The sequence below is a fragment of the Anolis carolinensis genome, chromosome 1 (genome assembly GCF_035594765.1).
Source record: "Anolis carolinensis isolate JA03-04 chromosome 1, rAnoCar3.1.pri, whole genome shotgun sequence".
Lineage (NCBI taxonomy): Eukaryota > Metazoa > Chordata > Lepidosauria > Squamata > Dactyloidae > Anolis > Anolis carolinensis.
The window spans coordinates 307,510,364-307,525,040 of record NC_085841.1 but is presented as its reverse complement, the minus strand read 5'-3'; the positions used below and the strand labels follow the sequence as shown (position 1 = coordinate 307,525,040).

Sequence of the window (14,677 nt, the reverse complement as noted above, 5' to 3'; positions counted from 1 at the left end):
GAGGCTGGTCTTCATTGCACACTCTCTCCTGGGCAAGGCTGTTGGGAGATGGACTCCCAATGTTTTATGGGGTAGAAATAAAGAAAATCAAAGGGTGCAAGTATTATCCATATCTCCATGGTAAAACATGTCAAAAAAACATCATTCTTTTTAAAACACAAACATACACACCTGGTGAGTATGTTATTTTGCAATCAAAGAGTACTGTGCCAAAAACCAGATTATTCACCAGAATAATGGAAGATAATCAGCATTCCAATTTAGCTATATTTACCTTTGGAAACCAATGTTAGATGAATGAATTGCTACATCAAAAATAGAAACGTTTGCATCATTATGTTCCTAGGGATAATGGGAAATAGTTGTGCAATAAAAATTCATTGATTTCATTGCCCCATGTTAGGATAATACATTGTACACATAGCAATATTTCACCAGTCACAACGGAGGTATTCCCAATAATAATGTGTGTTTATTTGTCAATAATACTTCATAGTAAAGATCTAGAAAAGCACTGTCCCAAATACATCTGCTAAACTGATATTTAATAATTTGACATTTGTTCTTTATAGCTATTACAGTGGAGTTAGTCCCATCTCAGCCCTCCAAATGTTAAAACTGAAAATACAATAATCCAGGTCTATCTGTAACACATTGTCTTTTTCTGCAAAGTAATCAGTGGATGCAACTGGAATCTAAACAGGGAAAGAATTGCAGAACACAAAAGCCCAAAAACAGGCAGGTAGACAGATAGGCAGGTCTCTATGCTGATGTAAGCTAGCATCTTATGAACTAGAAGGGGCAAGAAAAATTGCCAGTATAACCATGGCTTTGTTTAGTGCTCACAGGCAAACTACTACATACTGGAAATATATTGATGGCTGTTTCATTTACCAACTTCTTTTTCAGGCTCCTATTCCTCCCTTCTACTTTCTGTTTCATAGTAACCAAATAGTCATAACATCTGAATCAAGCAAACTATGGTTCCACAAACCACAATTTGTTTCCTACTCAGAATTTGAAATGTAGTTCAAACCTTTGTTTTGAGGAAGCCATGATTGGTCAAACTGCAAACTATAATGACTGAAACCAGGAAACAGGAGAGAAGGAATCAATCTGTAGCATTTTCTCAACTGTCCAACTGCAATTTTGTCACAACATCTGAACTCAATCCATGATTTTAATTGAGATATTTAGACTATGCATCCGTGGAAAACATGGACTCTATTAATCAAGAACTTAGATTTGTATTATGTACAGAGCCAGTCCAACAATGAGGCAAATTAAGCAGTCGCTTTGGGCACAAAACATACGGGGGCGCAGTCGAGACTGCTTTTTCTGTTGATTTGTTGCAAAACATGATGTTTTGGTGCTTAATTTGTAAAATCTTAATGTAATTTGATGTTTAATAGGCTTTTCCTTAATCACTCCTTATTATCCAACATTTTTGCTTATCCAACGCTTTTATTTTTCAGTGGTTTCAGTGATTTTTCAGGATTGGGGCGGGGGGCAAAATTCTGTTCGCCTACACTTGAAAAATACCTAGGGCCGGCTCTGTGTACAAAGCAAACCAGCAAGGCAGAGGCACTATCACAATTGTCACCATATTCTTTGCCACAGCCAGCCCAGCCTCACTACTAGGTTTTATAGATTGGGAAACTGGCATAATGAATGAATGAATTCACACTGTTCCTGGGTTCTAAGCAATACTACTTTGGGAATCACATTTTTTTTTATTTCAGCTTTCTTGTCCCTACAACAGAAGTCACAATTCAGACAAAGTGAGACATAAGCGATGGTAAGTGTGAATGAGCTCCCAGGAGTCTCAGCTTTCCATGCTGCCTCTTCTTCTCATGCTCTACAGTTGCACCCTACTGAATCAGAGTTTTTTATTCAACAAATACTCCAAACTATGGCAAATTGTTATCATTGTTGTATTACTACTGCCAGAGAGGAAGAGATGTGATTTTGAGATTTGCTGCTTGGGGTACCAAAATGAGAGGCCTAGGTACGATGCTGTTTGACTTGAGGTGGTGAATTTTGCTGCTGCAGCAGCAAGAAAGGCATGACTCTTTAAAAGCCAAGTTCTACTGAAGTGTTAAGAAATGTATTGACCTACCATAGAAGCAGGCAATGAAACTTTAACAAGCTTTATTGGGGTTATAAAATGTTCAGCACATGTGGAACCCCCTTCCTCACTCACATTAGACCTTGTAATTCAATGCTTCTCCAATTTACTACCAGACTTATTTGAGGGAGACTGGAAAGTGGTCAAAGTCTGTAATAAGCTAAATCAATCCCAATATCCTTTCAAGTTGCCTGGCCCCATTGGTAGCAAGAACAGTGTGGTATTGCTTTTTAAACAAAAGTTCTCTTAGCTGTCTAATTTGCATGAACACCCACATCACTCTTTAAATAAACTGTATGGTACTACACTGATGGCATGATTGCGTCAAGGTTTGCACTGACAATGAAAAGAATACCTCTAGCAGCTCAATGGGTAAAGCTAAGATGGGAGAGAAAAAGTAGATTCTCCTATACATTCAAAGCATCACTTGTTTTCATGGAGGCATTCTTTATGTCTGCAATCTATTTGCATTGTTATTGCATTTGTTGTTGTGTGTCAAGTATTTTTGTGACGTTTCCTGGACAAGACTTGTTCAGAAGGGGTTTGCCTTTACCTCCCTCTGAAGTAGAGAGTGTGACTTGCCCCAGGACACCCAGTGTGATTCCATGGCTGGATGGGAATTCAGATTCTGGTCAAACCAACATACTGGCTCTGCATTTGCAGTCTCGAAAGGACTGAGGGCAGTATTCTAGTTATGGAGTGCCACTAGAGGGAGCCAATGTTCCTCAAATTACATGTCAATCACTGCTAACCCAATATTTCTTCCACTTTCTATTACTTTTGCTAAGATAATGCAAACAAGGTATCAAAGAAATACTGATGTAACTGGGTTCAGTTGCCAAAGTTCCTCATCTCGTGGACTATCTGCACAATTGTATTGCCATGTTCTATTTCTGTCTCTAACCACGGTTAGAGAGTGCAAAATTATATTGAGGTCAACAGCTGTGCAATTTGCCACTGACCATTATGCTGAGCTAGTCTATAAAAAGGCCTTGAAGAGTACATTTCTAAGGGAGCTTTTCAAAGCTATGTGTGTCCTGAACAATAATATATTCAAAGTTTAAACGACCATACGCATTCAGCACACACTGCCAATCAACATATGGTGATACTATAGATTTCACATAGTTTTCTTAGCAAAGAGGTGGTTTTGCTAGTTTCTTCTTCTGAAATGTAGCCTTCAGTTCCTGGCATTCATTGGTGGCCTCTCGTCCGCACACCAGCCAGAGATTACCCTGCTTAATTTCCAAGATCAGAAACAATGTGGTGCATTTAGGGTATTTAGTACGGCTCTAATACAATACTTATTTGAATTTGATCACATCCAGGCCTGCAACTTTATGTCTCTGTTCTGGTTCTTCATGTTCCCTTTCTTCCAGAAGGAAACTTCTGAATATGTCCCTCAATAGAGCAAAAGCAAGAAAGACACTGAACAGTTTAGCTAGACGTTATCATTATTAGTTTGCTATATTGCTTGGGGGCAGATTAATCAAAGGGCAAGGCCTTGTTAGGAAATGACTCACATCTGTATCAAGTGAAGAGAGGATCACATACCAAAGCCAAGGCTGGACAACTTCTGAGAGTCAGGGAACATATTGTCATCAGGGTGGTATTTGCTGCTCTTGTCCCAGTACTCAGACTGGTTGGTGGCAAAAGAAACCCCACCTTAATTCAAACAAGCATTGGTTTTGAAACAAGGCAGGCAAAAAGCATGCACCCGGTTCTGGAGTAAACACATTATTCTGGGGAAAATGGCTGCACATTTAAAAGAAAGGGAGAAGGGTCTTCTCTTTATTACTTTCTTTTGTTGTGTTACCAGCCCATAACCTCAATTTTTGGACAAGTTGGCTAATGGGTAGTTGCTCTCCCCAAATGCTTGGAAGGACCTGCCAATCTGTAAGTGTAGGTAAAGGTTTTCCCCTGAAATTAAGTCTAGCCGTGTCTGACTCTGGGTATTGGTGCTCATCTCAATTTCTAAGCCAAAGAGCTAGTGTTGTCCGTAGACATCTCCAAGGTCATGTGGCCAGCATGACTGCATGGAGCGCCATTACCTTCCTGCTGGAGTGGTACCTATTGATATACTCACATTTGCATGCTTTTGAACTGCTAGGTTGGCAGAAGCTGGGGCTAATAGTGGGACCTCACCCTGCTTCCTGGATTTGAACCACTGACTTCAGCAGCTCAGTGGTTTAACCCACTGCGCCACCGGAGGCTCCAACTTCTCAGTAAGGGAAAGTGTGGTGAGGGCAATGAAGTACTAAAATGTAGGTAGTTAATAAAACATGAATGTTTCATTGCTAGCCAGTAAGACAGAGCCTTGGGCAAAACTCCAAAAGCATTAGGATTGCTAGATGCAATAAGAGAATGGGCTCCCATCATCTAATGATTGCTTACCTCTGCCAGATTCCCTCTTCTACACAACCACTAAAGGGACAGTTTCCCTATCCTATGTTTCATCTGGCAACTGCAAAATGTATGCTGTTGTTTAAAAAAAGAAACCTCTGACATGTAGCACTATCTTAATGTACCCTTCCTACTCTGCTCAGTTTGCATAATTCATAGCAAACACACAATTAATGCCATAAATCCTCCATGAGAGATTGGCTTTTAGAAAGTGTTGTTACCACTCAGAGAAAATAGGGAGTATAAAAATACATTCATTGCACGTATTTGTGACATGTACATGGGTTCTGAAACTAAACTTAGATTTATACAGCTAGCTATCCCTCAAATTTTATTATTTATTTATTTATTTATTTATTTCCCCTATTTATACCTCGCCTTTCTCTACCCTGAAGGGGACTCAAGGTGGCTTACATATGGCAATTATTCAATGCCTTAAACACATACCAAACATTGAGCTTAAAATAAATTGAATTAAAATTAATACATATTAAACATTTAAAATTGCATTCACTATTAAAATCATGCCATCCAAAAATCGTAGTCTTAGGCCATTCCGTAATCATTGCACATATTCCAAATCTATTATTGATCATCTGAATAGCAGTCTATTTAATGTACAGATGAAAGCAGCATAAGAATATAACTTGCATCATGTATAGTTTGTTACCTGCCATAAAAAGTTATTAATTACCCAGTAGAATCTATGTCTGCATCTGTTCTAAAATAAGAAGTTGGGTATTTTCTAAAACCAGTCTCTCTCTCAATCTGATCTCCTCTTTCTGTGGATGGTGGGAATTGTTATCCAATACATCCGGAGAGTACTGAGTTGGGAAGGGGTGATTACAGCCAACTCTGTGGCTCACATTCACCTTAACCTCGAAGAATCCTGCTAAAGCAGATCTAAATGGGAGTAGAATTAGCTGATGTGATGGTAGTGCAACCACATGTGCCAGGAGACACAGCTCGTCTTCACTTGGAGATAGCAGCTGAACCACAACCCTCCCCAGTGAGAAATGATTCATTCACTGCCTGCTGCATGGAAAGGGTGCCCCTCTGCTTCCAAGCATAGACAGTCATTTGGCCTTTGCTGAGTGGAACAATTGCAAGCTGAGGTTAGATTCTCTATGTGGACAGGAGAAGGAAAGCTTCACTTTTTGTTGCCCAAGGAGGAATCTTGACGTGAAATCATGATTTTATAGATGGTTTCCCGGAAGTGCTGGTCCTCACTCAACTTTTTGGCAGCTTGCTTCAGATCTTCTATGTTTTCAGCCTCTGAGTACATGAATGATTGTGACTGGCGCACTGAAAACAAAAACAACACACAATAGTAGCTGGAGTTCTGCACCACACTCAAGGCTAACTGTGAGCAGTAGACATAAGAGGTCATTATGCTATGTTCCAAAGAAATGAAATTGTACAAAAATGGTGCTTAGTGCCTGAGGCCTCACAATATACAGACTTTTGTGCAAATATAGTGTAGCAAAAAACCAATTGACACAATCATATTAACCCACCAGAACTGATCCTAAACCCGGGTTTCACTACTGAAATCTGAATGTGCTAGACACTCTTCTTCAACATTACTTGAATTTATACCCAGGGCTGGTCCTATCATTATATTGGCACATAAAAATAATAAAATTGTAGAATTCATCAAGTCCAGCTCTATGCAGGATATCTGCAACTAAAGCTTCCTTGACAGATCACCATCCAACTTGTTTTAAAATCCTCCAAAGAAGAAGAGTCTAACACTCTCTGAGGCAGCATACGCCACTGTCAAAGGAGTTCTTACTGTCAATTAAATTAATTAAATACAACATTCTTTCTTGTCATTTGAACCCAGTGACTGGGGTCCTCTGGAGCAGCAGATCACATTTTTTTCTTCTCCTTGACAGCCTTTCAAACATAGGAAGGTGGCTGTCATATCACCTTGAAGTCTTCTCTCCTCCAGGTTAAACATATTCCATCCCTTCAATCATTCCCTCAAAACTATTGGTTTTCATCCCATCATTGTCAACCTCCTGTGGACATGAAGAACTAATTTACCAAATTTTTTTAAAAAATCATCCATGATTTTGTAATCCCTTCTTGCATACCAAACATGCAAAATACCTGGATATGAAAAGGGACCCATGGGATTGGGGAGATGTTGTAATTGGGTATTTTACTGATCCAAGACACTTTGAGCCCTCTGGATATTGTGTGAGGGTAGATTATAAATAAGTAAATAGAAAGCCTGCAGGCCATGCACTGCTTGTTAGTTCCCCCACCACCTTCAGGATAAATAACTATGTGGAGAGAAGCCTGAGTCTCAGAAGAATGCCTTCTCAGGCCAGATGTAATGGGGCTAGAGTGTTAGAAGGGAATTTGGAAACCACAGTTTAACTCCATGGACTGAATCCAGATTCTAGTCAATCACTGAGCCATGAAACTCACTGAGTGACTTTGAGCCGTTTGCTCAATTTCCTATAAATTAAGATTTATTTTGTGGAGTACTTACAGTCATTCCATGTATTGCTGGATCTCCTGCGGTGAAATCGACAGCTTTTTATCCTGCGGGTGGCAGCCTTGTGGAGATACACAGAGTTCTTCATAATGACTGGCATCTTGGCTTCCAACTCGGCATTCCGGATGCACTCCTCAAAGAATTCTGCAGGGAGATGGCACCCAAAGGAGACATGGTTAATCCAGAGGACACCAGGTCATAGGAATAGTAATGGGGAAGGAGAAATAGGATGGCATTGACCACCCAGATGGGAATTCCTCCAATCCACAAATTACTATCATTGCAGTGAAAATCCATTCACACCTGAAACTCTTATGTTTGCCATAAGTGCATTCCCTTGATAATTTGGCCTCCTCCTTTTCTTTGAGTGCCTAAACTGTAATTCTAAATGCTCTATATTTTGAGATTTTGATTCCAAACATCTTCAAACTTTGTTTTGGGAATTTAACTTTGAGCTATAATATCACAGAACATGGCCCCTGGGATATGTTTGAGGCAACAATATTGGCTTTTTAAGCATTGTTATAATGTCTAATTTATTTCCCTCAGAATCTTATATCCATAAGAAAATGGGGGGATAAAACAGGAGAATATATATTGACTTTTTACAAACTATTCTCAGTTAAGAGAATGTCGTTGTTACTTCATAATTGCCTCTATGAGGTTTTGGGGACAGGAATTCCCAAAGGCAGTGAAGAAGATACACTTTGTTCTTGTCTCATATTCTACTTGCTTAAATCACTCACAAGATAATTTTGGCATTTTGGGGGGCATGTAGGGATAAGAACCAGAGCAGAGCTTTTAGCAGCATTCAGCTTTAGAAAGAGCAGTGTGGGTAAATAAGCCAGATTTGGGTGCAAATTTTCATTTTTCTAGAGGCCATTTCTCTGGATCAAAGACAAACCCGGAAGTGACATGATGGGCGTACCATTTGTTTGGAGAATAGAGAGAGGAAATCCATTGTTTTGTGGTGAGTGTGAGTTGTTTCTGACCATTTGGAACTGAAAAAAAAATAACTCAAGGAGGGTGTTTATGGCATTAGGGAATATTCCAAGCAGACAGGGATTTAGAGATCAAGGACTGCATGGAGCTTATGGATCACAGTTTTCTCATCTCAACACAGAAAATATGCTTAGAATATGTGAACTAATGAAAGGGTTTCTCCACGCATAAGCACAGTATTTTCTTTTATGACACTGCACCTATAGAGGGAGAGGTGAACATTTGGCCTAGTAGACAATTTGGCAGATAACTCCATCATCCCATGAAGCACTGTCAACAGAAAGGGGTCGTTCTACAAACCATCAGGATGATCACTCCACAGGTATTACAAAAACCTAATCTATGTGACAAAATAGATACTTGAGCTCTAAAAAGATAAAATATTAAATATGGATGTGCCAACTGGAACTCCCCTTCCAATGCAAGTTGCGACTACAAATGAGCTGTTTTCATGAAGAACAAAGCAGCAAAGGGAAACAGTAAATTTCCCCTTCCTCGTCCACTCCATTCACAATAGCAATCATTGTATACCCAGGCACCAGCAAATTGCTTCTTTAATAAATATAAGTTAGAAGTTCAAAGATGTATTTAATATCATGGCTAGCTTTGCCTTCAGTTATAATGTTCACACACTCTCCCCACTCTCACTCGTCTCTTAGGCTATGTTGTGTTCTGCTTTACAAATGGTAAACTGTTGCAGGAATGCTCAACATCTCTTCAGTCTCAGTATATACCATCCTGGCTGGTGTTTGTCAGGACTGACTGGTTCATCTAGGCTTTCTACCTCAGGAGCCTTTAAGGGATACTAAATGTAAGTCCCATCATCACCTACCAGCACTATCAATTGTCATTCTGGTGGGTGACGATGACAACTACAGCTGGAAGTAGCCAAATACGTGCCAGTTTGGGAAGACTGAGCCTCACTCCTCTTTCAAGGTCATGGCACCAACTGTGGAACCTACTTCCCAGTAGTTTGAAAGATTATCATCATCATCATCATCATCATCATCATCATCATCTTATTTCTATCCCGCTTTTCTCCCGAAAAGAGACTCAAAGCAGCAAACAATACGCAGACAAAAAAATTACATAACCATAGAAAATAAACATAATTAACAAACCACAACATATCTAATGAAAATTATAAAAAAATTGAAAACCTGCAATATGCATAATAAATAGACTATAAAACACAATTTAAACAGTGGGTTGCTGTATGGCCATGTTGCAGAAGCATTCCCTCCTGACATTTCACCCACATCTATGACAAGCATCTGTCATTCAGTAGATTAAAAGTCCATCTAAAAGATGGCAAAAGTTAGTCCCTCTGCTCACTTACTTTTCAGATTGCTGACATCTGCTTTCATTTTTTCCTCCTTTTCTTTGTTCCGGTGCTTACAATTCAGGCCTTGCTCCAGACTCTGCAGGGCTTCCTCGGCCTCTCGCAAGCGTTTCTCTAGGTCCATCCGCACCTTTACCTCTGCCTAAGGAGGAAGGAGAGAGGCACAAACATAACAAGGACTTTCCTCATTATCTTTTGTGCATATTGATGTTTTCTACCAGACACAAACGATTTCTGTAAAAGTGCCCATCCTAAACTTCTTTGCCTCAAGTCTATTTTTACTGTTTAAGTGTCAGTTAAAATTGTTTGAGTTTTTCCAAGCTTTTGGCATGATATATTATAAAACTATGTTATTTTATTCATCAGCTGATTATTATTATTGTGATTTATTTTTGTTTGTTTTCCTAATATATCTATATTTTATTTTATCTTAATATTTGCATTGCAATGGGGAAATGGATTATGTAAACAAACATCTCAAAAAATCACCTAGTTTTATTATTGGATAATTAGAGTGAATTGCAATTAAGTGGAATTAACATATTAAAGTCTGCCAAAATTCTCATTACAAACAGTGGAACCGGAAAGCAAGGCAAAATGTGTGATGCCTCTGAGGAAAGATAAGCTTCATTTGCAATATATGTGGAAGCTTACCTAAATTATTGATTCTCTACGGATGACATTATTTTCCTGTTCTATTACTTTTATTGTGAAATTCTTCTCTTTATAAATAAATTATATAATGTAAAATATAGACTATGTTCAGATCTTGGGGAAGTAGCAGAAGAGAGCCTGAGATCAGAATTTAGAAAAGTTACTTAGGGGAGGAGTGATAGTCCACAAGGGTGGTTTTTCAAGCTCAATATGAAAGGCAGTTTGGTACCTCATTATCTGCTAACATCACCTTAAGGTCTCTCTCTGTCTTCTGCTTCTCAGCTGTCAGCTCTGAGAGTGAACTCTGCAAGGCCCGCGACTGAGAGGAATAAAATTCCCGCTCTTCCTCCAGGGCTCGGGAACGCTCTTCATTCTCTTTCATTCTGCAAATCAATGTAGGAAAAGAGAATTAGTCTTCATCCTAATAATTTTTGTTTGCCAGGTGGTAATAACATACCCTGCAATATTGCACGGTTAAAAACTAGAACACATGTGACTTAGCATTAGAGTCCAGTGAGTAGGATACAGGCAGAAGTTATAAATGAGGAAGAACATGCAAAACTACTAAAGCAAGAAAACTTGAAATGTATGTGCTGTGTTTAAGGGCACCAAGATATGTATTTTACACAGAGATGTGTGCAATATTATATATTTATTTATTTATTGTCAAAAGCATAGCGTAAATAAGTATAAAACTGATAAAAATAGAGGGAACACAAGCGGTTAAATAATTTTTGACCAAAACTGGGCAACAGTTTGTAGCTTTAAACAATTATTCCTCTGTGCAGTTGTCTATGCGGAGTTGTCTGCTTTGCTCCACAATCGCACAAGATGGAGGATTCTTTTAAGTAGTGACATTTTGCCAGGTTGTCTTTTGATCTTCCCACTCTGCTTTTGAGTCTGTTTAGGGACTTCCAAGTTGTCCATTCTTGGTTTGCCCCTGAAGGCAGACCCTCATGGGAGGCCATCCAGTTGAAATTGCCTGGTTTAACTGCCCAGAGGGATACTCTTGATGTTGCTGGGGGAACGTTAAGAGGAGTGGTGGTTCCCATTAAGCTTTTCCTTGATTTGAGTCTACTGGGAAGAGGCTAATAGCCATGCAGAGGATGGCTTTCACAGTGTTATTTCTCTCACAGTTGGCAGCAACTTCCCGTCGCACATTGGGGATCAATGCCAGCTAGCTTGTAGAGTTTATCAACTGGTGTGGGTTTAAGACATCTTGTGATTATTCTGCATGTTTCATTCAATGCTATGTTCACCTGCTTTGCATGGACAGACTTGTGCCAAACAGGACAGGCATACTCAGCAGTTGAGTAAGGCAAGACCAGGGCTTTTATTTATTTCGTGTCAAAAGCATTGCATAACAAATACATTTTAAAAATGATGAAAAAATAATAATAGAGGAAATCACAAAACAACTAAATAGTTTTAGACCAGAAGCGGGCAACAGCAACTGCATTGTCTGTAGCTTTAAGCAACTCCTCCTCTGTACATGAGGCAGGGCATTGTGGGCAAGCATACATATGCAGAGTTGTTTGTTCTGCTCCACAGTCACACAAGGTGGAGGATTCCTCCAGGTAATGCCACCTTGCCAAGTTGTCTTTAGATCTGCCCACTCCGCTTCTGAGTCTGTTCAGGGACTTCCAAGTTTCCCATTCTTGGTTTGCCCCAGGAGGAAGACCCTCGTGGGGGGCCATCCAATTGGAATTGCCAGACCAGGGCTGATGTTCTTACTAATTTTGGGTCTGCACCCCATGCATTACCAGTAAGTTTCCACAGGATGTTATTGTGTGTATCCACTTTGTGCTTGGTGTTCATACAGTGTTTCCTAAATGTTAGTGTTCGATCTAAGGTGACACCAAGATATTTAGGATGGAAACAGTGTTCGAGCTCTTGACCTCCCCAGGTAACTTTCAATGTCCTGTTGGTTTTACGGGGACATGGAAAGAGCCTCCTCAAAGACTGAGTAAATATAGTTGGGCGACCCCTGGACAACGTTTCTTGTAAACAGCTAATTTTTCCAACTCAAAAGCATTCCTTTTAAACATTTTAATTTGCTTTAAAACATTTTTAAACAATATTAGATATTACAAAGCTGAATGCACAATAATATGCATACTACAAAAATGGAGCATAATAATAGGGTTCAATCTGGGAGAAATTTTATGCAAAAACACAAACATTTTGAAAGAGGTATAAAAATGTGTGCAGAATCCATACATTATATGAAATATACATGGAGACAAGGTACATTTATGCAGAAAAAAGACATGACAAACTTAACAAATAAAATTAGAAAATGCTGCAACTAATTTTGTCCATCCTTAGCTGCAATCTGACGATTTCTAACTTCTCCAACAAAGTGGCAATAGCTGCTCCCATACACTCCTCTAGGTATTTCCCCCTTCCCCTATTACTAACTGTAAAAAAATGATATACCAGTATGATATACCATTTCTAAGTCCTGCTCTACAGGCAGGGCTTAGAAATATTATTTCTTTGAGCTAGAACACCAAAAGTCTTCCAGTGAGCATCGCTACTGATTGTAGATAAAAAGGGGATCTTTCCCAAATTTTATATTGGGCAAGAAGGAGCAACTGTTGGTAAATAGGGAGAAGCATTTGACTCCAATGACACTGTGGAAGGCTGCACCCACTGCCACACCTCTGCACGAAAAAAAATCAAAAACTTTCCTCCACTCCAAACTGTCTCTAGATGGCTCAGGGGGCTTTTTGCCATATTTTTGGTCCCCACAGGACATTTCAGGTCTAGGAAAAGCATTTTTGCACAATCTTGACCCTAACATGGCCCAAGCCCTTCATAAAACATGATGAAAATACACTAGAAATCATAAAACAATGCTAGAGGTTGTATGTGACCTGTCAACCACATTTTGCCCCATTCTGTGGCCTGTTCACACTGCAGTTATAGCACCAATATTCTACTTTTAACTGCTATGGTTCCATCCAATTGAATCCTGAGATTGGTAGTTTGGTGAGGCATTACACCTTCAGTCTGAGAATTTTAAATGCCCTATCCTAAATTGCCAACCTTGGGACTCTATAGGGTGGAACCTAGCCATTAAAATGCAATAATAGAGCTATTATTGAACAATGTCCACAGCCCCTCGTCTAATGCATGCATCCATAGCAAATGTAACAGTAAAGAGCAAACCCCAGTTGCAATAACTTGGCAACTCTGCCCATCTAGAGCTGCCTCACCTTTTCTCTGCCAAGAGCTTCTCTTCCAGCAACTGGTGCATTTTTTCTTCAATTTGGTGTAAGCTGTTCTGCAGACAACCCATAGCATCAGGTAGCTCACTAGGGCTGGCCGTGGGCTGCAGCTGATTTTCCTTCTCTTCCAGCATTTCAAGAGTCCGCTGTTTTTCCAGGGAGAGTTCCTTAGAGCCCACACAAACAGATTAAGCAGTGGCCACATTGCTTTTCCTTCTCTCTGCTTCCCATCCCTCATCCTTGGATTGATTACTCTTTCAAACACAATTCAAAACAAATATATTGCCCAGGCAAGGCTCCTTTGCCCTTGACAGAATCAGAAATATAGTTTTTCACCATCTTATTGAGGAAAAAGATGAGCTGCTCAATCTTTATCTCTCGGGTAGCTCCCACAGAGGGGTATAATGCTGTTTGTAGGCCACATTTGATCCCTGGATTCCACTTCTGTGGCTCTACTTGTCTGAAGTTAACAGTTAAATGTGCATGTATCTTACCAAAAAGAAGTTGAAAATTCACAGGAAATATTTTTCATGTTGAAATGCAAAACAGAATACACATTGGGTGCCCTTAATTAGAAATGCTTGAGATCAGAAGTGTTTTTCGGCTTTAGGAATATGTGTATTTGCATATCTGTACATAATGAGAAATCTTGGCGATGAGATCCAAGTCTAAATAAGGAATTCATGTATATTTCATATGTATCTTATACACTTAGCCTGATGTTTTTAATACATAATATTTTAAATGATTTCATGCATGAAACAAAGTTTGCGTACATTAACCCATCAGAAACCAAAAGCAATTCACGTAAATAATTTTGAATTTTGGAGTATTCGTGATTTTGGAATTTCTAATAAAGAATGCTCAACTTTGAAAACATTTCTAGAATTTCAAGGGTAGAACAGTATTCTTTGACTCTAATGATAAAAAGTCAACCGTGGACCCTTCAAAGTTGCAATTCATAATAAGCCCAAAGCTTAGGCTGATTATGGTGGAGAGGTTTCTTTTTATGTCTCTTACATGTTCACACATGAACGCATTGAGAAAAGGAGCCAGGTAAGGCAGGGCTGGGAATGTTACCTTCTTGAGGCACAGTGGCAGATGGCACTGCCAATAAGGATTCAATATGTATAGCACTACCAAGGGCTGTCAAAAAGATTTTGTCAACTGAGTTAACAACATAATGGTTACAGGGAAAATGTTTGCATTCTTAAGACTTCTAAAGGTCTCAGTTCCCATGCTGTATATAAAAACTAATTCTACAGATGTACTAAAGACAAATTAATTCTCAAAGTGCAAATTCTCATGTAATCAAAATATCATACATGTGCAAGAGAGAGATCCATAGGCTCAAAAGAACCCCAAGAGTCCCATAAATACCTTTCCCTCAAAACAAAAACTAGCAA

The 14,677-nt window shown here is 39.3% G+C and overlaps 1 protein-coding gene across 1 annotated transcript in view; it reads right to left on the bottom strand.

Annotated features, from left to right (window-relative positions):
* Positions 1–450: 450 nt before the first annotated feature.
* plekhd1 (pleckstrin homology and coiled-coil domain containing D1) overlaps positions 451–14,677 on the bottom strand; it is a 46,880-nt gene continuing 32,653 nt past the window's right edge. Inside the window, exons 9-13 of the mRNA XM_003225656.4 lie at positions 13,260–13,438; positions 10,289–10,421; positions 9,382–9,526; positions 7,035–7,184; positions 451–5,836 (exon numbers count right to left, since the gene is read on the bottom strand). Of these exons, the coding sequence (XP_003225704.1) occupies positions 5,682–5,836; positions 7,035–7,184; positions 9,382–9,526; positions 10,289–10,421; positions 13,260–13,438 (762 nt within the window). The 3' untranslated portion in view covers positions 451–5,681. The remainder of the gene's footprint in view (positions 5,837–7,034; positions 7,185–9,381; positions 9,527–10,288; positions 10,422–13,259; positions 13,439–14,677) is intronic.